Below are 26,989 nucleotides of genomic sequence, written 5' to 3' on the forward strand. Positions count from 1 at the left end.
AAGAGCCATGGAGGGGTGGGCAGGGGAGGGTGAAACTGTGGGTAAGGAGGGAGCCTGCAAGTCACTGTGGTAACGAAAGTTCTGAAGCTCACCATGTTGATCAAAAAAAATGCATAATAAGCTTTCAATATTGACAAAGCAACACCAACAGTGAAAAGGGTAAATAACTGTTCTCCTTGGATATTTTCTTAAACAACCTGTTCAGAAACATTATGACACAATACTGGAGCACAGTGGCTCAGTGGTCAGCACTGTAGCCTCACAGCGCCAGGGACCCAGGTTCGATCCCCACCTCAGGTGACTGTCTGTGTGGAGTTTGCATGTTCTCCCCGTGTCTGCATGGGTTTCCTCCGGGTGCTCCAGTTTTCTCCTACAGTCCAAAGATGTAGGTCAGGTGAATTGGCCATACTAAATTGCCCATAGTGTTAGGGACAGGGGTAAATGTAGGGTGGGGGAGTGGGTCTGGATGGGTTGTTCGTCGGAGGGTCTTGTTAGGCCGAAGAGCCATTTCCATACTGTAGGGGATCTAATCTGATCTAATCCAGAGCAGATGGGGCTTGACCCTGGGTTTCTTGGTCTAGGGGTAGGGGCACTACCACTGAACCATAAGAGCACCCCTTCCTGTTTCCCTAGAAAGGTGAAATGGCTGAAATGCAAAGTTATTTAAAAAGCTACTCCAGTAATTAGGAGTTCAGTGATTAATAAATGTGAAACAACTGCCTTCAATTCCCACTTAGCCAGCATGTCAACATACGTCATGATGGTAGTCTCCCTCCCTCTGGGCTGGAAAGTCCAGGGTCAAATCCCAGCTGTCATGGAAGTGTGTCATTGCATTCCCAATAGGTTGATTAAATACAAACCTACCTCTTTTCATCTTAAGGGTATTGTAGCACAATGGTAGTACTCCTCCTCTGGGCCAGAAAGTCCAGATTCAAGTCGCATCTCAGAATATGATGATCACATTAGTCCAAACTGGACTTTCTTTTTTCCTCTACCTCCTTTTATAGAATTCTGACCTGCTGTCCCAAAGTACTGAGTGAGAATGGCCTGATTGGCATCTTGTGCACACAGGTCAGTCAGAGTCAAAGGAGTAATGTTCAGTCACATAAAATCTAATGGTTCCCATTGGCGATGCCACAATGTCATAACGGTCGCAAAATATTACATAGCAACTGCTCTATCTCACATATAAAATAGAGGCTGCTTGGAGAGGACTCATGGTACCTTTTGAGTTGAGTTGGTGGTGGGGGGAGGGGGGTAGTGGGTGTGGGAGCGGGAGCTGGCTCATGGAAACAGCATCATGTCTTGACCATATTGGCATTTTCTTGGACCACCTTTTTTACCTCAGGATTAATAATGTGCATGGCCAAGGTTGTATAGTTAGAGCGTAATCCTGCTGGAATAGATGCCTCCAAGCTCTGGTGCGGTTGGTGGCAATGAACTGCCAGGAATCAGAGCATTGCTGAATCACATGGAGCGCATGTCAGTTGGACAGGTTTGAGACTAACACAGGGTCAGGGAATACCTGAAGTTTCATGTGGAACGATGTTAGGGGAAAGCAACCCTTTACAAAAATTGTGCTTTTCACTTAATGTTCTCACAGATCTCCTGAAAGTGAAAGGACCATGCACAGATCAACTCATTAATAGATCTTGCAGTCCTAAAGGAACCATCACCGAATACAACAGCAGCAGCTGCTGAACAGTGTGCCGACTGAGAAGGAACGAGATAAAGAGTCAAAGGCGAGCTCTTGCTCAAAGCACATTTAGGTGCAGCTACCTGGTAATGAGTGAGAGGCAGTATTGCAGATGACTCAGAATGTTCCAAGCCACCATGTCATAGCTGTATGCCAGCTGCTAGCCATAGATCGTCTGGTTAAAAAGACTGGGTGGCAACCCCATTTCGAAAAACATAAAGATAACAGCTGCCCTTATTTTCTTTTTCTGTGGATTGTTCTAGAACCCCCTGAGGTATTTCTGGTCTTCACCTCAGAAGTGCATTGGCATGACACTGATGCTTTCTTTGTATGCGCCCTCCTTTGTCACAGGATGTAGGCAGCAGTAATATAAGGATTCTCAACAGTTACTGCTTTCCCACAGGTTCGGGATACAACTGATTGCAACCAGATAGCAGTTGGAGTGCCCAATTATCAACCATCAGCCAGTGTCAACTGAATAGAACTCCATTTTCTTAATGTTCAAATCATTTGTGACCAGAACAGCTTGTCAATGCAATCTGCACAAGATATCCAGAGAGCTGCCATAACTATCACACCCTGGGCCACTCACAGGTGCCAGATACTTTCGAAGGCTTTTGGCTCATTCAAGGATGGTTGCTAGGTGACAAGGGATACTCCCCTCCATGTTCAGTTGATGACACATTTTGGAAGTGCTCTGCCTACTATCGAGGAGAGATACAAACAACGCTGTCCATGCTTCAACCTGGTCCATTGTGGAACAGATCATAGACTTTATGAAAATGAGCTGTGTTAAACCTCAGGCCAGATCTCCTGCATCATAATGATGTTGCACTCCCCAGAACCTCAGTTGCAAAAGTTTGGAGGTGTTGGCTGAGGAGGATATGCAGGAATGACAGGAAAAGTCTGAGGAAGAAGATCTTCATGAGTCTGAGCAGGTGTCTGCTCTTCAGCATTCCTTTGATTTGACAGACTTTGGATGTTTCTGTCTCCACTGACTCTGGATAGGTTTCAGTGATGTGTTCCCAGATTGTGTCCCTGGGACTGCTGTAGCCAATGTAACTACTGAGATGACAATCTCTATGTTGGTGGAGGGTCAGGTGAATGTCTTTTCTGTGTGCCCCTGAGCATTCAGAGGTTTCCTGTTTAGAGGTATTGCTGGTTTAGAATGGCTCAGACTGTGACTTCTTGCACTGGGCCTAGGGCTGGATGCTGCATTTACTGAAGAAGTGAAGAGAAAAAAAAGTTAGGTATGGAAGTTGCAGAGTAGCTTACACAGGTCAACGTGTTTGCCCTCTGTACATATTCATGTTGCTCAATGGGTTGTAGGTCTATTCCTGTCACTCTGGTGCCACAATAAAGGCCGTGGTCTTCATTAACCATCTGTAGTGCTCCTTCTTCAAAAGGAATGAGAATTATGATTTCATTGCTGTTTACCTGCAATGAAATAAAGAGAAGGATTGAGTATGATGGAATGGATGCATACACTTGCAAGTGGATGAGCATTGATTGGGAAGCACACTGGGCAGAAAGTGTTTATATACTTTGAGGGCATGAATTGGCAGAGAGTCATTGTGTGTCCTATCATGCCTGTGAGGCTGGCATATTCCTGGAGAAGGACTTATGCCTGAAATGTTGACTCTCCTTCTCCTTGGATGCTGCCTGACCTGCTGTGCTTTTCCAACACCACACTCTCAACTCTGATCTGCAGCATCTGCAGTCCTCACTTTCTCCATGTGAGGCTGACAGGCTGGGTGCCTTTCTGTGCTGCCTGTGCAGTGGCAGAGTTAAGGCCCTGCCAGTGTGAGCTGGTAGAGAGATGATGGTGCCAGTTGCCCCTTAACTGCTGGTCAGACATTTTCCACCAGCACTGCTTGCCATTTCAGTGTGAGAACTATTGCCACGGATCTGGGTTGTTATCTGGACCCAGGGCAACTGGGTTTGATGAGATGGCCTCCTGGGCAATCTCATGGTCAGAGGATGTCCCTCCTATCAATGAATCCTTCCAGCAGCAGTTGGCAGTCAGTGTCACTAAACCTGGATGCCAGCTTTCGCTTCTTCACAGGCATCTCGTAGCTACTGGGGACGATCACCACACACTTCTGGGCAGTTCCCAGCTTGCAGTGTCTGATGTCGTGTCCAGATACTGTTAATTATGGTGCTAGAACCTTGGGCCCTATAAAACCTCACTAGAGTAAAGAATTGTCATCTCGCTTACCATATGCATTTGCGAGTTATGTGCACGCAATCTCTCTTGCGTAGATAATGAGGTTAAAAAACACACAATTACATGATAAAGCTTTTTCTGACACCATCTGAAAATCTCATCTTTAATTCCAAAATAGGAAATATTAGCGTATCTTAGTGTGGTTAAAATGGCAGTGATCATTTTTGCCCTCCCCTAACTTTCAGTAAATGTGTTCTATTCAAAGATGTAAAGCCAGCATACAAAATAAGTACCTGTTTGGTAGAAGGTTGCTAGAGACATTTAGCAAATGAATCATCAAAATGTGAAATAGAGACGTCTCCAGAATAAAACCATTAAAACCATTTGTATTCTTGACATTTTAGAATATTGTCAGCTCATGATTTTGTTTGATGTGGATGTTTATGAATGAAGAGCTTTGGAAAAGTGTTGATGTAAAATTTTCCCCTTCGTTTTGTTTGTGATCAGTGGTGCATGATATTGAAAATAGTGTCGCACCGGAAGGATCAAAGCTTTAGAGTCAAGACTGATTTTATGGTTTGGCAATTAAGACCCGTGGTATCCAGACTGTTTTCCTCACAACATAATTTCATCTTTTAGTCAAACAATTACGTTAAGATTATTGAGAGCTGTTCAAATCAATTTTAAATGGACAGCTTTCCTTGAATTCCATTGGGAAAGGAAGTACCTTCATTTGTATAGTTGCTCACGATCTCAGAATAATTAAAATGTTTCACAGCCAATACAATATTTGCGAAGTGTAGTCACATGTAATTTATGCAGCCAATTACATCATGAGGTAAAAAAGCACACAATTACATGATAAAGCTTTTTCTGACATTAGTAGATATGACACCATCTGAAAATCTCATCTTTAATTCCAAGATAGGAAATCTTAGTGTGATTTATCAATTTATCAATAATGGGCAGATTTACTGTATTTGCTGATTGGTAGGTAAGGTAAGCTTTTGGCCTAATTTATCTTGCTTAACTAACTTTGTTTATGTAATCCACTGTATACACTGACGAAGGTTCACTGGACGTTCAGTCAATGGCATCATCGCTCCTTTTGTATGTTGGTAACATAGGAGTTGAAATTGAAAGCCAAGTACATGTAACTGAGCTGGAGCATAACATTGAGACAAAAATCAACACTCAACCCCTGTGAGAAATCCAATTGTCTCAGACTGGCATTAGTTAAATTAAGTTACCCATGAAACAGTTGGAACGAATTATATCTGTATTTTTCCAAGAAAAGACAAAGCTTAGATGTAAACTTTATAGATGGGAAAGATAAAGTATGATTAATTAACAGTGCAGTTCATTGAAGTGTTTCTGCATGCTTTGAAATCAGGAGAATGTAAACCATTTTCTTCCTAGTGTGCAGTCTCATCTCATAATCACTTTTGGACATATTGCAGCCAGAATAATGCCATAATTAAATTTAATAATGTGATGGAACAGATGAGGCTGTATTGTTCCCAGCCTGTAATTAATTCAAATATCTAATCATTCTTTTACAGAAATGGATGCAAAATAGTTGCTAGTCTTGAAGTACTGGAAAATGCATGCTAATTTCCCCTCTTGTTTTTAGAATAATCTACAAATGCTCCATGTGTGACACAGTGTTTACTCAGCAAACCTTGCTATGCAGCCATTTTGATCAACATGTTGCGAAGCAGAAAGTTGCCGTCTTCAAGTGCCCGGATTGTGCATTGCTATATGCACAGAAGCAGCTGATGGTGGAACACATTAAGGTATATCCCTCCCATTGATGATATATTTACTAATGAAAATAGGTAAATTATTTTGTTAGATTCATTCTCAGACTGTTGCTAAGATTCCTGCCTATTTGCTCTGATATTTTGAATTATGGTGATTAATGAAGGCTTGAATGTTCCTTTTGGATTGCTAGTCTCAGTCCAGATGCTTCAGCAGCTCATTTTCAAGTGTTGAAGAAAGGCAAAAGGAGTGCATTTATAAATTTCACTACTGCAGGATGTCCCAACAAGCTATACAGCGGATGGATTACTTACCAAGTGTAGTCATGGTGATGATGCAAAGAAACATGACACTCAATGTTTGCACAGCGTGATCTGACAGAAATGTGACACTAACCTAGTAATCTGCTTTAGTGGCATTGGCTGAAGGATAAATATTTGCCAGGACACAAGCAGAATCCCCTTATTCTTCAGTAATCATGTGTTGGTGTCACTTGCAATTGGCAAATGTAGGAGAAAGTAAGGACCACAGATGTTGGAGGTCAGAGCTGAGTGTGTCATGCTGGAAAAGCACAGCAGGTCTGAGGAGCAGGAGATGTGACATTTCAGGCATAAGCCCTTCATCAGGAATGCGACGTATGGGCCAAGGGAGCTGAGAGATAAATGGAAGGGGGTGAGGCTGGGGGGTAGGTAACGGAGAGCGTGAGAGGTAGATGAAGGTGGAGGTGAAGGTGATAAGTCGGAGAGGAGAGTGGAGCGAATTGGAGGGAAGGAAGATAGACAGGTAGGACAGGTCATGAGGGCTGTGCCCAGTTGGAAGCTTGGATCTAGGGTAAGGTGGGGGATGGGAAATGAGGAAACTGGTGAAATCCACATTGATCCCATGTGGTTGGAAAGTCCCAAGGTGGAAGATGAGGCATTCTTCCTCCAGGCAGCGGGTGGTAAGAGTTTGGAGGAGGGTGGTAAGGCGATGGAGGAGGCCCAGGGCCTGCTTGTCCTTGGGGGAGTGGGAGGGGGGAGCTGAACTGTTCGACCACTGGGATGGTGAGTTTGCTTCGCACATGTGTCCCGGAGATGTTTCCTGAAGTGTTTCGCAACTAAGCATCCTGTTTCCTCAGTGTAGGAGAGACAGTATTGGGAGCAATGGATACAGTAAATGATGTTTATGGAAGTGCAGCTAAATCTCTGACAGGTGTGCAAGACTCCTTTGGGACTTCGGACGGAGGTGAAGGGGGAGGTGTGGGCTAGGTTTTGTAATTCTTGCGATGGCAGGGGGATGTGCCAGGAGGGGAGGATGGGTCGCTGGGGGGCATGGACCTTTCAAGGGAATCATGGAGGGAATGGTCTTTACAGAATGCAGATAGGGGTGGGGAGGGAAATATACCCCTGGTGGTGGCGGTCAGTTTGTAAGTGGTGGAAATGGCGGAGGATGATGCAATATGCGCAGAGGTTGGTGGGGTGGAAGGTGAGGACCAGGCGGGTCTGTCCTTAATGCAGTTGGAGGGGTGAGGTTCGAGGGCAGAGGTGCAGGAAATGGATGAGACATGCTGGAGAGCATCATTGACCACATGGGAGGGGAAATGAGGCCGTCTGTTGTGTTCTGTGGTGGAATTGACCCTCCTTGGATCAGATGCAGCCAAAGCGGAGGAGTTGGGAATAAAGGATAGCATTTTTACAAGAGGCAGAGTAGGAGGATGGTGTAGTCCAGGTAGCTGTGGGAGTTGGTGGGTTTGAAATAGATATCCGTGTTGAGTCAGTCACCATTAATGGAGATGGAGAGATCCAGGGAACGGAGGGAGATGTCCGAGATGGTTCAGGTGAACTTAAGGTCGGGGTGGAACATGTTAGTGAAATTGATGAATTGTTCAACTTGGAGCATGAGGTGGCGCCGATACAGTCATCGATGTAGCAGAGGAAAAGGTGGGGAATGGTGCCAGTATAGCCGCGGAAGATGGACTGTTCCACGTACCAGATGAAAAGACAGACATAGCTGAGACCAGTTAAGGCCCTCCCCTTCCTGGACCCCTCCATCTCCGTTAATGGTGACCAACTTAACACAGACATCTACAAACCTACCGACTCCCACAGCTACCTGGACTACACCTCCGCCGCATCTGCTCCTAGGAGGACCAATTCCACCACAGAACACACGAGATGACCTCCTTCAAAGACCGCAATTTCCCTTCCCATGTAGTTGACGATGGCCTCCAGCGCATCTCATCCACTTCCCATACCTCTGTCCTTGAACCCCATCTCTCCAACCACAACAAGGACAGAATCCCCGTTCCTCACTTCCATCCCACCAATCTCCAGATACATCGCATCATCCTCCGTTATTTCTGCCACCTATAAACAGACCCCACCACCAGGGATATATTTCCCTCTCCACACCTAGCTGTGTCCCATTATGACTATGCCCTCCGCGATTCCCTTGTCAGGCCGATGCCCCTCCACCAACCCACCCTTCCCTCTCGGCACCTTCCGCTGCCACTGCAAGAATTGAAAACTCTGCACCCACACCTTCCCCCTCACCTCTGTCCAAAGCCCCAAAGGAGCCTTCCACATTAGTCAGAGATTTACCTGCACTTCCGCACATCATTTACTGTATCCATTGCTCCCAATGCAGTCTCTTCCACATTGGGAGACAGGACACCTATTTGCGAAACACTTCAGAGAACATTTCCGGGACACATGCATGAATCAACCCCCACCAACCCATGGGCTCCCCCTCCCACTCCTCCAAGATCATGCAGGTCCTGGGCCTCCTCCATTGCCAATCCCTTACCACCCGCTGCCTGGAGGAAGAACACCTCATCTTCCACTTTGGGACCCTCCAACTACATGGGATCAATGTGGATTTCACCAGTTTCCTCATTTCACCCCCCCCCCACCTTATCCCAGATACAACCTTCCAATTTGGCGCTGCCCTCTTGAATTGTCCTGCCTATCCATTTTCCTTTCCACCTGTCCGCTCCACCCTCCTCTCCAACCTATCACCTTCACCCCCATCTTCATCCACCTATCGCACCTTCCCCCCAGCCCCACCACCCTCTCCCATTTATCTCCCACCTGCCTTGGCTCACAAGCCTCATCCCTGATGAAGGCTTATGCCCGAAACATTGATGCTCCTGCTCCTCTGCCTGGCTGACTGTTCTTTTCCAACACCACACTCTCAACTAGGCAAATGTTTAATATCTCATCCAAAAAGCGGCTCACCTGACACAAGCAGTTCTCAAGTGCCACCCTACACAATGTGCTAGACTTTTAGCAATGGTGTTAAAAACTATGGCCTTACAATTCAGGGATGAGAGTACTGCCACTGTGTCCAAACTGATACTTGGGAGTAGTGGTAGGGGTGTTGGTAATGTCTGATCCTGCCAGTCAGGGTGTCTGCAGTCAGAAAGGGGTCATGTGAGATTGAACAGGGGCTTGCACATCACTTTTCTCCTCACCCCCAGGATTGCCCCCACAATATAATGGACCTCTCTAACCTTGAATCTATTGAGACTATAACCTGCTGATTAATGGCAAGTTAAAGGTATGTTTCCACCCCAGCGCAATCATTTGTGCAGCTGTGGAAGTCAGTTGAAGGAAGCTAACCACTACTTCATCTTTTCGGGTGAATAGGTGAGAAACGAGTGGCGTTCTTCCTTTGAGGAATTCCCTGTGCTTACCATTAGCAACTTCACCCTGGCATCCAAATCTTGACTGCCGTCCACATTCCTCCTCCTTAACCCCCACCCCGCATCGTCAATCTCCCCTCTGATAAAGATGCTTGGATTTACCTCTCGAATTGACCACCATCCAGATACCCCTTTGGGCTGCTTGTAGTCCAGCTGTGACCACTACTGACCTCTGAAGCTGTTGAGATAATTAGCTGCTGGCTCATCAGATTGGCAAGACTTCCTCTTCCTGAGAGATGGAATTTTCATAATTACCCTGTCAATTTTGCCTCCTGCATATGATTGTTCTGGGACATACATTTGAAGTCATGTGGTTTCATGTTGGGCTGGAAACTGGGCACAAGCAATACGCGGCACTGCCTCCACATCATCCACCACCACCCCACCTGTAAAATTGCACTCTCTTACAAATTGTCACCCACAATCAACATTCACTACATTTAGTAGCATTAGTCAACTGTGCTGGATCACTGGGTTTTGTTTTAAAATGGCTCCACCCTTTTTCTTGTGGTTGTGGTCACAAGATATGAATGTTGAAATATTTCAACTTTAAATAACTTTTGCTCCAAAGTTTTGTCCCAGCAGAATAAATGTAATAATGACAATCTCTAATCCTCATTTTCTTTTCATATTGTAGACTGTGCATGGCATCCTCAAGAGTATTGAGGGTCCTCCCAACCTGGGACCTCAACAACCATTGGTCACAAAGCCATTAATTACATCAGCGGGACCGAACAAAACTGACGGGAATGCTGTTAATGGCACTGACCGGCTTGGGAAGAAACCTTCAGTGGCTGTGAGGAAAACTGGGAGCCGCTCAAAAGCAAATAACCCTGGTTGGATGTGTCAAGACTGCGAGGAATGGTTTCCTGAACGAGAGGACTACATTTCTCACATGAAAAAAGACCATGGAAAGGTATGAATTAAATGGCATAAAAGGGGATCATGCATCAATTTCTGGGAACCATGGAATTCAGTTTGTAAGGAGAGACCATTTCACCAAATAATTCATTTAAGACATTAAAACAGGAAATGCTGATATAAGGTCGTTGACCTGAAATTTTCCCATATTTCCAACATTTGCTCTTTGTATTTCAGATTTGTAATGCCCACTCTACTTGTTTGTGTTTTTTCTATAGGCTGTTTTTGGTAACCATTTGTGAATACATTCCAAAATAGAGAAGAACTCGTGGATTATTTAACATTTCTATAAATTATAAATATACACAAAATCATTATATTTCAGAATTGCAGTGCAGAGTAAGTTTGAGCTCCAATCAAACATAAGTGTAGTTAAAGATGCCACATTGTAAATCATAACATCAGTCTGTTGATCATGGTCAGTAATTACAGTGAATAGCAGCATCAATTTAGTAATATCACATAGAACAAACAGCTGAGATGTGGTTTATTCTGAGCAGTTAAACTTTGTCAGCAGCAGCCACAACTGTAACTGGATGCTCTGCGATCAGGAAAGGATTACTTCAGTGGCCTTTGGATTCATTAGGAATGTTTAGAATAATTTTGTGCAAAGATGGCAAAGTGTTTGTGATCTTTTGCTACAGGGTTGTTTAGAATGACCAAGCATTGCCCAGCAGGAGGGGAGGTGGGGCAGAGACAGAAAAATGGGGAGAGTTAGCATGGGGAGACTGAAGGAAGGATCGTGACGAGTATCATGAGAAGAATTTGAAAAGGATCAAGAACTAGCAAGATGAGGTAAACTGGGTAAGTATTCCTTGAGTGCGGCGGCAAAGTAATTTAGCTTTTCAACAAAAAACTGTATCCCAATGGATGATGTAGGAAAGATAGACCAGAGAAATTAATTAGTAGAAAATTGATAGTGAGTCAAGGGGACACTGGTTCAAACGTGCGAGAAGTACATTTAGGACTCACATTAGGAAATTTTTCACTCTGTGCTTAATTTGGAGTCTTCTTGTCTGGGGTTAATGGAGAAATTATGGTCTCAAAATTGAGTCAATAACCTTAATAATACCATCTTGAAAGGATGATTTGAACTGGACCGGTGTTGGACTTGGATGTACAAAGTTAAAAATCACACAACACCAGGTTGTAGTCCAACAGGTTTAATTGGAAGCACACGAGCTTTCGGAGCGACGCTCCTTCATCAGGTGGTTGTGGAGGACACATTTGTAAGGCATAGAATTTATAGCAAAATGGATTCATGCAGTTTTTGAGCAAAGTAATGCTGCAAGTACAAATTCACCCCACAAAACGTATATGTGTGCATGCATGTGTGTGTGTGGGATGGAGGTTTCGGAGTGTCTGTGTGAGAGAGTGTATATGTATGTGTGTGAATGTAAAGGGATCTATGTCTGTGAGAGGGTGCATGTGTGTGAATGTGGGAGTGTATGTGTCTGTACATTTCTATGACTCTATATACACTCTCTCTCACAGACCCTCACAACCCCCATCCCAGACAGACACACACATACATACATATATGTTTTGTGGGGTGAATTTGTACTTGCAGTTCCATTGTACTTTGCTCAATCTATGAATCTATGTAAGACTCTGTTAACTCATTTTTTAGAATAGAATCCGTCTAAACATTATGGCACAGACAACAGAACACAGGGGCTAACACCTTCAACATCTTATCTGGCCTGACACCAATTGTTACAGTTAAACAGAATGTAATTTTTAAAAAAAATTTTGTGATTTACATATGAAAGAAGTGAAACTATCATGGTCATTCTCACAGATGAGAGAATTAACAAACAATCAAGGTATTTTTCAATGTATCATTTCAGTTACATCACACTGTAAACTTTTGCTATAAATTCTGTGCCTTACAGATGTGTCCTCCACAACTACCTGATGAAGGAGCGGTGCTCCGAAAGCTAGTGCTTCCAGTCAAACCTGTTGAAATATAACCTGGTGTTGTGTGATTTTTACTCTTGAAAGGAGCTTGTCAACAACTATCTAAAGCACCTTATGTGATTTCAGGTATTTATGTCATAGGAGCTGGATTGATATTTTAAATAGAAACTATTGCAACCCTCCACCCCACCTGACCAATTTCTGTTCCCTGTTAAAATCGGAACTCAGCTGATCAGTGATGTTGGTAGTGTTTGGTGTCCAGAATTCAATGAAATTAAAAACAAAGTGTTGGAGATACTTGCCAGGTCTGGCAGCACGTGTGGAGAGAGGAGCAGCATTAATGTATTGTCTTCAATCACTCTTCTTTCAAACTGAAAGGAGCTGAAAAATGATGGTTTTTATACTGTTGACAAAGGAGGAAAAAGAATGAGTGCAACAAATCGCAAAGGTGCCATGAATAAGAGACAAAGGGAGTTTAATGGTAGCAAAAGAGGTTTTGAGATGAAAATGCAATGGTAAGTGTGAGTAATAGAAAAATACGTGAGCCCTGCTATGGGCAAATCCATGCAAACAAGACATGGTGATGGGGAAAGGGGATGTCATCAAAATGGAGGATAGTTCTTAAACTCAATGTTGAGTTCTGAAGCAAGTAAAGTGCCTAAGTGAATGAGTGAGTGCTGATTTTCTTTGGAACATTCCAACCTGAATCTGACCTTTCAGCTGCTTAGCTTTCCAAGAAATGCTCCATTTCCATCCCTGGGTCTGCTTCAGTATTCTAGCCAAACTCAAGATAAGCTTGGAAATGGGTTAGACGCTATACCAGTACACCTACCTTATAATTTTTGGGACTCACTGACTTCAACAGCTTCAGACCTAAAACACTGGCCCCCATTTTAATTGCAACACAACCACACCTCACCATGTACGGCCATGTATGGGTTTTATCCCAGCATAGCTGACTAATTTACACACCAAAAATTTAACACCTATTTGTCACAACTAGCACTCCTTTACTACCATTAGCACTCCCATTGTCTTTTGCGTTGGTCATCCTCCCCCTTTGTCAACAATATAAAAACCATCAACAACAAAAATGGAAGTTGCTGGAAATTCAATAGCCAGAGACTTTTCCCCAGGGCAGGATTGACTGGTACGAGGAGTCATAGTTTGAAGATATTAGGAGGAAGGTATAAAGGAGACATCGGGGTAAGTTCTTTACGCAGAAAGTTGTGAATGCATGGAATATGTTGCCAGCTGAGGTGGTGGAAGTGAAGTCATTGGGGACATTTAAGCGACTGCTGGACATGCACATGGATAGCAGTGAGTTGAGGGGTACTATATTTTACATTAGGATTACATCTCAGCACAACATCATGGGCCCAAAAGCCTGTTCTGTGCTGTGCTTTTCTATGTTCTATGCTCAGCAGGTTTTGTTTTAATAAAACAGGTAATTAATGGTATATAAAAGCAAAACGCTGTGAATGTTGGAGATCTGAACTAAGAAGTACTAGAAACAATAATTGACCAGGCCATAGAATTCCTACAATGCAGGAACAGGCCATTTAGCCCATCGAAGCCACACCCACCCTCCAAAGAGTATCTCACCCAGACCCACCCCCACCCTATCACTGTCGCCCTGCATTTCCCATTGCTAACCCACCTCAGCTGCACGTCCCTGAACATTATCGGCGATTTAGCATGGACAATCCACCTAAGCTGCGCACTTTTGCACTGTGCAAGGAAACTGGAGCACCTGGACGAAGCCCACGCAGATACATTAACTTTGATTTGTCTTTATAGGTGCTGTTAAAAACACAACACCAGGTTAAAGTCCAACAGGTTTATTTGGAAGTACTTTTGATTTTCGCATAAAACGTCCCTTTCTCAGTCCCCTTCAATTCTGAAGCAGAGTCATTGGATTCAAAACATGAACTATTTCTTTCTACACAAATGTTGCTGATTTGCTTTTCTTCATGTGTGAGGTGCTGTGGGGTTAGGGATGGGGACAGGGGGAGAGATACAGGCACAAGGGGAACCATCGTGGCTGAGACAGCACACCTGCAGAGACAACACCACTCAGAAAGAAGTCTGTTGTTCACTGGTTAACCCTGCTGCCTCACAGAGCCAGGGACCTGGATTCAATTCCATCCTTGGATGAATATCTGTGTGGAGTCAGCACATTCTCCCCTTGTCTGTGTAGGTGTCTTCTGGGTGGTCCAAGTTCCTCCCACAGTCCAAAGGTGTTTTTGATAAGGGATAGCATTACAGCTGTACTGAGGGAAGGATGTTCCCAGAAATACATCCAGGGAAGTTATTTGGGTAGAACTGAGAAATAAGAAAGGCATGATCACTTTATTGGAATTGTATTATAGACCTCCTAATAGTCAGTGGGAAGCTGCAAAACAAATTTGTAAGGAGATCTCAGCTATCTGTAAGAATAATGGGGTAGTTATGGTTGGGGATTTTAACTTTCCAAATATAGACTGGGACTGCCATAGTGTTAAGGGTTAAGATGGAGAGGAATTTGTTATTTTGTACAAGAAAATTTTCAGATTCAGTATGTAGATGTAGCTAGTAGAGAAGGTGCAAAACTTGACCTACTCTTGGGAAATAAGGCAGGGCAGATGACTGAGGTGTCAGTGGGGGAGCACTTTGGGGCCTGCGACCATAATTCTGTTTGTTATAAAATAGTAATGGAAAAGGATAAACCACATTGAAAAATTATAGGAAGGCTAATTTGGATGGTATTAGGCAAGAACTTTCAAAAGCTGATTGGGGGCAGATGTTTGCAGGTAAATGGACGGTTGGAAAATGGGAAGCCTTCAGAAGTGAGATACCAAGAATCCAGAGACAATATATTCTTGATAGGGTGAAAGGAAAGGCTGGTAGGTGCAGGGAATGCTGAAGACTAGAAACATTGAGGGTTTGGTTAAGCAAAAGGAGGAATCATATGTAAGGTATAGACAGGAGAGATCGAGTGAACCCTTAGATTATAAAGACAGTAGGAGTATACTTAAGAGGGAAATCAGGAGGGCAAAAAGGGGACATGAGATAGCTTTGGCAAATAGAATTAAGGAGAATCCAAAGGCTTTTTACAAATACATTAAGGATAAAAGGGTAACTAGGGAGAGAATAGTGCCCCTCAAAGATCAACAAAGTTACCCTTGTATGGAGCTGCAGGACTTGGGGAAGATACTAAATGAGTATTTTGCATCAGTGTTTACTGTGGAGAAGGACATTTAAGATATAGAATGTGGGGAGGTAGGTGGTGACATCTTGAAAAATATCCATGTTACAGAGAAGGAAGTGCTGGATGTCCTGAAACACATAAAATTGTTTAAATCCCCAGGACACGATCAGGTGTACCCTAGAACTCTGTGGGAAGCTAGGGAAGTGATTGCTGAGCCCCTTCCTGAGATATTTATATCATTGATAGTGATGGGTGAGGTGCCGGAAGACTGGAGGTTGGCAAACATGGTGCCACTATTCAAGAAAAGTGGCAAGGACAAGCCAGGGAACTATAGAACGTGAGCCTGACGCCAGTGGTGGGCATGTTGTTGGAGGGAATCCTGAGGGACAGGAAAGGCAAAGACTAGGGATAGTCAATATGGCTTTGTGTGTGGGAAGACATGTCTCACAAACTTGTTTGAGTATTTTGAAGAAGTAACAAAGAGGATCGATGAGGACAGAGTGGTTGACGTGATCTATATGGACTTCAATAAGACGTTCGATAAGGTTCCCCATGGGAGACTGGTTAGCAAGGTTAGATCTCATGGAATACAGGGAGAACTAGTCATTTGGATACAGAACTGGCTCAAAGGTAGAAGACAGACGCTGGTGGTGGAGGGTTGTTTTTCAGACTGGAGACCTGTGACCAAGGATCAGTGTGGGTCCACCACTATTTGTAATATGTAAATGATTTGGATGCGAGCATAAGAGGTACAGTTAGTAAGTTTGCAGATGACACCAAAATTGGAGGTGTAGTGGACAGTGAAGAAGGTTACCTCAGATTACAACAGGATCTTGACCAGATGGGCCAATGGTCTAGAAGTGGCAAATGGAGTTTAATTCAGATAAATGTGAGGTGTTGCATTTTAGGAAAGCGAATCTTAGCAGGATTTATACACGTAATGGTAAGGTCCTAGGGAGTGTTACTGAACAGAATGACGTTGGAGTGCAGGTTCATAGCTCCTTGAAAGTGGAATCGCAGGTAGATAGGATAGGGAAGAAGGCGTTTAGTATGCTTTCCTTTATTGGTCAGAGCATTGAGCACAGCAGTTGGGAGGTCATGCTGCAGCTGTGCAGGACATTAGTTAGGCCAGTTTGGGAATATTTTATGCAATTCTGGCATCTTTCATATTGGAAGGATGTTGTGAAACTTGAAAGTGTTCAGAAAAGATTTACAAGGATGTTGCCAGGGTTGGAGGATTTGAGCTATAGAGAGAGGCTGAACAAGCTGGGGCTGTTTTCCCTAGTGTGTTGGAGGCTGAGGGGTGACCTTATCGAGGTTTACAAAATCATGAGGGGCATGGACAGGATAAATAGACAAAGTCTTTTCCCTGGGGTGGGGAGTCCAGAACTAGAGGGCATAGGTTTAGGGTGAGAGTTGAAAGACATAAAAGGGATCTAAGCGGCAACTTTTTCACACAGAGGGTGGTGTGTATATGGAATGAGCTGTCAGAGGAAGTGGTGGAGGCAAGTACAATTGCAACATTTAAAAGGCATTTGGATGGGTATATGAATAGGAAGGGTTTGGAGGGATATGGGCTGGGTGCTGCCAAGTAGGGCCAGATTAGGTTGGGATATCTGGTTGGCATGGACAAGCTGGATCTAAGTGTCTGTTTCCATAGCGGTTTTGTGAAGATCTGTAGCTCAGGTTGAGGTTTTTGTCTGTTTCCATGCTGTACATCTCTATGACTATGACTCTGTGCAGCTTAGATGGATTGGTCATGCTAAATTGCTGATACTGTTCAGGGATGTGCAGGATGTTACTGATTAAGGATGATCAGCCATGATCATATTGAATGGTGGTGCAGGCTCGAAGGGCAGAATGACCTACTCCTGCACCTATTGTTTATTGTCTATTGTTAGGTGGTTTAGCCATGGTAAATGCAGGGCTATAGGGATAAAGTGGGAGTGGGTCTGGATGGGATACTCTTCGGAGGGTAAGTGATGCTTTGATGGGCTGATGCTTTGATGGGTTTCTGCACTGCAGGAATTCTATGGCCTGCTCAAGTACTGCTTCCACTACTTTCTTTTCTTCGTTCAGATCGCCAGCATCCTTTGCGTTTTGCTTCTGTATACCATTAATTACCTGTTTTATTAAAACAGTATCATGGGATTTTCTAGCCATGTAAGCTAGCAGACAGTGCCCTAATTTGATATCTCAATAAGAGAGACAGCATACTTTTTCATCCAGCATTGAATTCTCAAACTAGATTATGTCTGGAATAGGGTTGAATTGATAACCTTCTGAGTCATAATATGGAGGACGGCCAAATGAGTCAAGCTGACAACTGGAAACATTCAGAAGAGCCCTGACCACATTAGCATTGATTAAAATAAAAGTATGTTATTATTGATCTGATAGCTTATTAAATAGGTCCACAAATAAGTTGCAATGGAGTATATCACTGATCTCTCAGAGCACTTCAACCTTTCCAAAAGTTTGAGTATTGTCAATCATTTGTATTGCAGGGAATTAACTTTTTGTTTGGACAGTTTGCATTCTTTGTATTGAAATTTGGAAATACAGAATACAATGTCTGGAAGGATTGAAAATACTTTGTCATCTTTCTAGCAGTAGTAGGTTGTTCTGCAACTTACTAAAATATATTTCGCATTAAGTTGTAGGCCTGTGCTTTCTCTTTCCTATTTATCATATCTCCTTAACCTTAGTAACTCTTTTTGTTAACTTTACTCTCTCTCTCTCTCTGCCAGGTTTACTGAAGTTTCTTAAACATGAAAAGAACTAATAAAGCTAACACAAGAAAATTAGAATATTATAGAGAAAGACAAAGCACAGTTTGAGTATCATCCTTTTCCATGAGTTTGTTTATAATGAGTGAAAAGAAAAAGAACATATTAAAAGCCCAAAATATGACAGCAGACACCAGTAATAAACAGTAGGTCAAAGATATATTGAGAGAAAAATGGTGTTGATATTTGAAGCTCCAAACCTGAAAAGGTATTTATTTTGTAGCTAATGATAGCTGACCATTGATGAAGTGTAATGTGAAGCAAAATAAATACCTCGAGAAGGCAGGGCCAGATGAAGCAAAATCTGAGTGAAAAGATAATTTTTTGTTCAACACTGAAGGATATTCTGTATCAAACAAAAAGAATGTTTATTCTCTCTGTTAATGTTAGGTGTTTCTTGCATTTTTCTGTTTTGTCATAGTTCCAGCATCTACAGTAGTTTGCTAATTGTTTATCAGTATCTGATGCTATTATAACTGCATAACATCAGCAGTGTTTGCAAATTCAAAGACACAATTGGTTCTCACAGGACACCTACATTGCAATGAAATCCCCTTTCATCCTTCTAAACTCCATCAAGGACCCAGAGTCCTCAACTGCTCCACATGTGACAAGTGCCACATCATTCTTGGAAACATCTTCTGGACCCGTCCAATGTCAGGGCCTAAAGTTCTTCATAATAGTCCAATTGCAGTCTAACCAGAGCCTTATACAGCCTCAGCAGTACATTCATGCACTTCTTGAAATGAGTGCTAACATTGTATTTTCCTTCCTAACTGCCAACTGAACCTGCATGTTAACCTTAAGCGAATCCTCAACTAGGACTCCAAAGTCCCTTTATGCTTCTAAAGCCTTTCCCCATTTAGAAAATAGTCTGTGTTTCCATTCTTCCTACCAAAGTGCATAACCTCACACTTTGCCACTTCTTTGCTCGCTTTCCTAACCTGTCCAAGTCCTTCTGCAGCCTCCCCATTTCCTCAGCTCTCAACACTACCTCCCGCTCCACCGATCTTTGTGTCATCTGCAAACCGAGCAACAACGGGCATGGATAGGAAAAATACGCAAAGTATTTTCCCTGGGATCGGGAAGTCCAAAACTAGATGGCATAGGCTTAGGGTGAGAGGGGAAAGATATAAAAGAGACCTAAGGGGCAACTTTTTCACGCAGAGGGTGGTACGTGTATGGAATGAGCTGCCAGAGGAAGTGGTGGAGGCTGGTACAATTGCAACATTTAAGAGGCATCTAGATGGGTATATGAATAGGAAGGGTTTGGAGGGATACGGGCTAGGTGCTGGCAGGTGGGACTAGATTGGGTTGGGATATCTGGTCGGCATGCACGGGTTGGACCGAAGGGTCTGTTTCCATGTTGTACATCTCTATGACTCTACTACCATCAGTGCCTTTATTCAGATTGTTAATGTATAACGTGGGCGGCACGGTGGCACAGTGGTTAGCACTGCTGCCTCACAGCGCCTGAGACCCGGGTTCAATTCCCGACTCAGGCGACTGACTGTGTGGAGTTTGCACGTTCTCCCCGTGTCTGCGTGGGTGGGTTTCCTCCGGGTGCTCCGGTTTCCTCCCACAGTCCAAAGATGTGCGGGTCAGGTGAATTGGCCATGCTAAATTACCCGTAGTATTAGGTAAGGGGTAAATGTAGGGGCATGGGTGAGTTGCGCTTCGGCGGGTCGGTGTGGACTTGTTGGGCCGAAGGGCCTGTTTCCACACTGTAAGTAATCTAATCTAAAAAAAAACGTGAATAGTTGTGGTACCAATGCTGACCCTTGCAGAACTTCACTACTCACTGGCTATCATCCTGAAAAAAGATCCCTATATTCCAACCGGCAGTCTTCTGACTTCTGGCAGTCAGCCGTTCCTCTATCCATGCCATTTAATGGGCTTCCACAGCTCTCCACCAGATGAAAATGATGTGCAGTGTAAACTGATTTCCGAACACATTCTCAGCAGGAGCAGGTGCACATTTTGTGCACTGTATTCTCAAAAGTGGCATTTTTGCACCAATACATGCACGTTTGTGCACTAAAGGGAGGTGCTGGCCTACTGTTGTTATAGCTGGATTATCAGTCCAGAGACCAAAGTAATGTTGTAGGGACTTGGGTTCAAATGTTGCCATGGCAGATGGGCAGCATTTGAATTCAATAAAAATCTGGAATTAAGAGTCTAATGATGACCACAGATCCATTGTTAATTGTTGAAAAAACCCATCTAGTTCACTAATGTCCTTTAGGGAAAGGAGCTGCCATCCTTATGGTCTAGCCTATATGTGACTCCAGGCCCACCGCAATGTGGTTGACTCTTAAGCTGCTGTCTAGGCAATTAGGGCTGTGCAAAAAATGCAGACCTAACCAGCGATGCCCTCATCCCATGAAAGAATAGAAGAAATGAAAATTCATCCTTTTGATCTTAGAAGTAACTGTGCAGGTTTTAGGGAGGGAGCCTGATATAGTTAGGCAAAAGTGAGGACTGCAGATGCTGGAAATCAAAGTCTAGATTAGAGTGGTGCTGGAAAAGCGCAGCCGGTCATGCAGCATCCGAGGAGCAGGAAAATCAATGTTTCAGGCAAAGGCCCTTCATCAGGACTGAAGGCAGGGAGCCTCCAGAATGGAGAGAAAAATGGGACGGGGTGAGGCTGGGGAGAAGGTGGCAAAGAGTAGAGAGAGCCTCACTGAGATTCTTGTGGAGAGAGGAGGAGATCTTCTTCAAGGTAGGCATCCTTGCAAGAGGATTCACAGTAAGGTTAAAATCAACTAGGCAAAAGTGAGGACTGCAGATGCTGGAAATCAAAGTCTAGATCAGAGTGGTGCTGGAAAAGCACAGCCAGCATTCGAGGAGCAGGAAAATCGATGTTTCAGGCAAAAGCTTTTCATCAGGACTGAAGGCAGGGATCCTCCAGGGTGGAGAGACTCTAACCTAGAGTCTGATTTCTAGCATCTGCAGTCCTCACTTTTGCCTGGTTGATTTTAACCTCACTACAAATCCTCTTGCAAGGATGCCTACCTTGAAGAAGTTCTCCTCTCACCACAAGAATCTCAGTGAGTCTCTCTATCACTGCAACTCTTTGCTACCTTCTCCCCAGCCCCACCCCGCTCCCATTTTTCTCTCCACCCTGAAGGCCCCCTGCCTTCAGTCCTGATGAAGGGCTTTTGCCCGAAACGTCGATTTTCCTGATATAGTTAGCTGATCTGGTCGGTATATAATCCCAGTTTCACTCCAATATGGTTTGCTTTTAATTAAACTCCAGAGTAGCCTGACATGCCAGTTAATTCCAACAAATTGCTTGCAGTGGTTCCAGTTCCAACATTTTCACCAGGCATTTGAAGGTGGTCATTAAGCATCACCCTTACCATTGAGAACCACATTCTGAGAATAAGAAATAGAGTATATTTAGGTTTGTGATTAATTACACAAAGGTTTCAAGGTTTTGGTTTGTTTGCACTTCAGTTGAAATGTGCAAGGTTTAATTGAAACCAACACCAAAGCAGATTCTTATTGTTGAATTTTGGTCTGAGCTAAGTGTGGTGTTTCTGCATTTTGAGCATATGCAGACTGGATATAACACTTTGCTCAGTTTGTTGATGCCATGACATTACTATGGAGGAAATAGAAGAGCCTGGCTGATGATTCATGATGTGATCATCAACACATGCAGCTTCCACAGAGTATAGCACAGTTTGCTGAGCCTGGGAGGCTGGTGTCAGTTGAGAACATTCACTTTAAGAATATAAAATGTCCCAACAGGTAATCTAACACTGATAGGTTTTTGATTCTTGCTACAACTGTTCAAATCAATAAGTAGTGATAATTTTGTATACCTCCAGCTTTTTGTTTTACAAATTTAATACTTTTTGATAAGTATTATCAATATTGCATTCCCTAAAAAATTACACAGTTAAGTACTCCACATTGTGTGTTGAGGGTAATTGACAAAATGATTTGAGCCGAGCTGTTTTATGTACTTTAATCTTTCCTTCCATTTAATAGAACTTTCAGAATCTTGTATTTTAACAAAGATATGTTAAATTAAGTTTACCTTTGTCTTCTTCCAAGGCAATTGAATATGGTTAGCAACATCTAGATATATAAGGACAATATGGGTAGTTAATGAAGGTATTTTAGTTAGAGATAGTTAGGATTGATTCGCTGAAATTTATATCAGATGGCCCCCTTGTTACAACACGAATGGCCCTTACTAGTTAAACAGTGTCAACCCTTCCCATCTCCAATACATTTTTCAACCATTAAACTCAAAATATTAGAAGAAAATTAAAACACCATGCAGTATTCTGAGGGTTGACAATTCCAAGTTGACAAGGTGCCTAGTAAATTAGGATATTAATAAATTAGAATGCTGTGTGGTTTGTTGGAGATGCAGAATTTTGAATGAGAAGCTTTCTGACAAACTATCTCAACAGGGTTTCACCTTTGATTTCAAAATGGATGACATTTTGTCTGCTTCCAGTGATAAGTTCTTGAAGTTGCAAGAAAATTTGATTGAGATATTCAAAATCAAGACAGGCTAGGATAGAGTGAAGAGGGACAAACTGTTTCTGTTTGTGGGGGAGTTGAGCACTAGAGGACACCAGTTTCTCTAATGTATCAGTGTAAGTGAAGTCCCTCATCCAGGAAACCATTCTCATAAAAACATTTTGCATCTTCTAGTGTACTTTCATCCTTCCTGCAGTGCAGTGCCTAGATTTAAACACTCTCCTTCAATTTGAAGTCGAAGTATTTTTATACAGATCTATCTTAACTTCCTTGCTTTTACACTTTTCCTTCATTTCGAAAGCTCATGTTCATGTATGCTTTATTAACCGCTTTCCAAACCTGTCCTGTAATTCTCAATGACTTGTGCATGTACATCCCCAGTTCTGTCTGCTGCTCCATCCCATTTTGAATTATATCCTTTATTTTGTACTGGCTATCCTTATTATTCCTACCAAAATGTATCACTTCACACTTAGGATTTAAATAACTGCTCACCAGATACTCTGCAATATGCTGCTTCCCTGGTGTTGACTTTCTTTTACAGGGAAGTCAAGTTTAAATTCATTGTAAAATTTGAAAGACTTTCTTGTTAGTATTCTTCTTCAATTTTGTCCTTATTCCTCTAGATCTGATTAATTAAATTGAAGATGGACTGTAATTGTATATTGAAATATTCAATTAGCTTTAATTTTAATAGTCATTCATTGATCTCATCTTTCCTGTTGATTAATTTAAACTGAAAGTTTCTGTGTACTTGTGTGGCACAATTTTACAGTTTTCCTTATATCAGTCCAGACCTGCAGGTTTGGTGAACTCGCCATGCTAAATTGTCCATAGTGTTCAGGGACATGTAGGTTAGGGGCATTAGTCAGGGGAAATGTAAAAGTAATAGGGTGGGGGAATGGGTCTGGGTGGGTTGTTCTTCGGAGGGTCGGGTGTGGACTTATTGGGCCAAATGGCCTGTTCCACACTGTCGGGATTCTATGATTCTGTGACCTTTCCAGAGAGATGGTTTCCATTCACCAGCCACCCTCGCTGCCACTTTTACCCTGACCTCCTGCCAGCTGCTACTCACAGAGGAGAGGCGATGATTTAGTGGTATTATCGCTAGATGATTAATTCATAAATTCAACTAACGATCTGAAGACTTGGGTTTGAATCCTGCCATGTCACATGGTGGAATTTGAATTCAATTAAAAATATTTGGAATTAAGAATCCAGGGGAGTCCAGAACTAGATAGCATAGGTTTAGGGTGAGAGGCGAAACCTTTTCACGCAGAGCTCATCTATGGAATGAGCTGCCAGTGGAAGTGGTGGAGGCTGGAATATTTAATTACAATATTTAAAAGGCATCTGGATTGGTATATGGATAGGAAGGTTTTAGAAGGATATGGGCCAAGTGCTGCCAAAGGCAACTTGGATAGGTTAGGATATCTAGTTGGCATGGATGAGTTGGTTGGCTGATAGGAAACAAAGAGTAGTGACACACGGCTCCATTTCGGAATGGCAGGCAGTGACCAGTGGACTACTGCAGGGATCAATACTGGGACCGCAGCTTTTTACAATATATGTTAATGATATAGAAGATGGTATTAGTAATAACATTAGCAAATTTGCTGATGATACTAAGCTGGGTGGCAGAGTGAAATGTGATGAGGATGTTAGGAGATTACAGGGTGACCTGGACAAGTTAGGTGAGTGGTCAGATGCATGGCAGATGTAGTTTAATGTGGATAAATGTATGGTTATCCACTTTGGTGGCAAGAACAGGAAGGCAGATTACTACCTAAATTGAATCAAGTTAGGTAAAGAGGCAGTACAGAGAGATCTGGGTATTCTTGTACACCAGTCAATGAAGGTAAGCATGCAGGTACAGCAGGTAATGAAGAAGGCTAATAGCATGCTGGCCTTCATGACAAGAGGGATTGAGTGTAGAAGCAAAGAGGTTCTTCTGCAGCTGTACAGGGCCCTGGTGAGACCACACCTGGGGTACTGTGTGCAGTTCTGGTCTCCAAATTTGAGGAAAGACATTCTGGCTATTGAGGGAGTGCAGCGTAGGTTCACGAGGTCAATTCCTGGATTGGTGGGATTACCTTACACTGAGAGACTGGAGCGACTGGGCTTGTATACCCTTGAGTTTAGAAGACTGAGAGGGGATCTAATTGAGACATATAAGATTATTAAAAGATTGGACACTCTGGAGGCAGGAAACATGTTTCCGCTGATGGGTGAGTGCCGAACCAGAGGACACAGCATAAAAATTCGGGGTAGACCATTTAGGACAGAGATGAGGAGAAACTTCTTCACCCAGAGAGTGGTGGCTGTGTGGAATGCTCTGCCCCAGAGGGCAGTGGAGGCCCAGTCTCTGGATTCATTTAAGAAAGAGTTGGATAGAGCTCTCAAGGATTGTGGAATCAAGGGTTATGGAGATAAGGCAGGAACAGGATGCTGATTAAGGATGATCAGCTATGATCATATTGAATGGTGGTGCAGGCTCAAAGGGCAGAATGGCCTACTCCTGCACCTACTGTCTATTGTCTGTTTCTGAGCTGCGCATCTCTATGACTCTGTGACTATTGATGGCCATGAAGCCATTGTCGATTGTCAGAAGAACCCATCTGGTTCACTAATGGAAGGAAATCTGCCATTTTCACCTGGTCTGGCCTACATGTGACTCCAGACAGACAGCAAAATGGTTGTCTCTCAGTTGCCCTCTGAGACTTTCTAGCGATTGGTACAACCTGCTCCACCAATTCAAAGTACTGAAATCAGACAGTTCATCTGGAATTGACCTAGGCATTGGAAAAGGCAACGGCAGAAACAGCCTTATGTACCCTGCACAGCCCTCCTTCCGAACATCGGGGGCTCGTGCCAAAATTGGGAGAGCTGTCTCATAGACTGGTCAAGCAATAGCCTGACATAGCAATAGTCATGGAATCATACCTTATAGACAATGTCCCGGGCACCACTATCATCTGCCACATTGGCAGGTCAGAACCCAGCAGAGGAGGCAGCATGGTGGTATATAGTAGAGAGAAAGTTGCCCTTGGAGTCCTCAACGTTGACTTCAGACCTCATGAAGTCTTGTGGCTTCAGGGGCAGACAATGGTCTAATGTATTATCACTGGATGGTTAATTCACAGACCAAGGTATTTTTGAGAAAATCTTTAACTGTGGTTGATGCTAAATATGGAAGTTAGCTCTCTGAGCTTGAAGGTTTGTTTTCAGACATTTTGTCACTATACTAGGTAACATCATCAGTGAGAGTATCCAGTGGAGCGCTGGTGATATGTCCCGCTTCTCTATTTATAGGTCTTGATTTCTTAAGGTGGGTGGTGTTATTTCTGTTTATTTTTCAAGGGAAGGTGGGTAGGATTTAAATCGATGTGTTTATTGCTGGAGTTCTGGTTAGAATGCCATACCTCTAAGAACTCTCATGTGTGTCTTTGTTTCACCTGTCCTAGGATATGTATGTATTGTTCCAGTCAAAGGGGTGTCCTTCTTTGTCTGTATCTATAGAAACTAATGATAGTGGGTCATGTCTTTTGGTGGTCAGTTAGTGTTCATTATTTCAACAAGCTACATCACACTGCAGCACTCAAGAACTACAAAGAGCAGAAGAAAAATATCTACCTGATGTTTTCAAGAAAAATGGATACTCAATAAACACAATCTGCCGATTCCTCAGAAACAAACCCAAACAAGCAGACACAACGCAACTAAAAACAATAGCCACAATACCTTACATCAAAGATACATCAGAAATGACTTCCAGACTACTCAGACCCCTTGGAATCCTGGTAGTCCACAAGCCTACGAACACACTTAAACAGAGACTAATGAACATGAAGGATCCATTAGATACCACCAGCAAATCTAACGTCATTTACAAGATGCCATGCAAGAACTGTAAAAAACACTACATTGGACAAACTAGCCGGAAACTTGCCACCAGGATACGTGAACACCAACTGGCCACCAAAAGGCATGACCCACTATCACCAGTTTCTACACATACAGATAAAGAAGGACAGCACTTTGACTGGGACAACACCCAGCCTAGGACAGGCGAAACAAAGACATGCACGAGAATTCTTAGAGGCATGGCATTCTAACCAGAACTCCATCAATAGACACATGATTTAGATCCCATCTACCTTCCCTTGAAAAAAAGAACCGGAAATGACAATACCCACCTTAAGAGACCAAGACCTATAAATAGAGAGATAGGACATACCACCAGCACTTGATGATGTTACCTAGTATGGTGACAAAACGTCTGAAAACAAGCATTCAAGCTCAGTGAACCAACTTATACACCATGGTAATGTTCTGGGGACCCATGACTGATGGTGGAATT

General features: G+C 43.1%; 1 protein-coding gene across 4 annotated transcripts in view; it reads left to right on the forward strand.

The window, feature by feature from the left end:
* The window catches only part of znf532 (zinc finger protein 532), a 155,909-nt gene that overhangs the window by 77,820 nt on the left and 51,100 nt on the right, over positions 1 to 26,989 (forward strand). For 3 of the 4 annotated variants that reach the window (XM_060853227.1, XM_060853134.1, XM_060853316.1), the window contains 2 exons: positions 5,497 to 5,659; positions 9,944 to 10,222. In XM_060853227.1, the coding sequence (XP_060709210.1) occupies positions 5,497 to 5,659; positions 9,944 to 10,222 (442 nt within the window). Of the gene's footprint in view, positions 1 to 5,496; positions 5,660 to 9,943; positions 10,223 to 10,871; positions 10,933 to 26,989 lie in introns of those variants that run through there. The other variant, XM_060853382.1, reaches the window with a different exon arrangement.

Source organism: Hemiscyllium ocellatum, chromosome 1 (genome assembly GCF_020745735.1).
Source record: "Hemiscyllium ocellatum isolate sHemOce1 chromosome 1, sHemOce1.pat.X.cur, whole genome shotgun sequence".
Lineage (NCBI taxonomy): Eukaryota > Metazoa > Chordata > Chondrichthyes > Orectolobiformes > Hemiscylliidae > Hemiscyllium > Hemiscyllium ocellatum.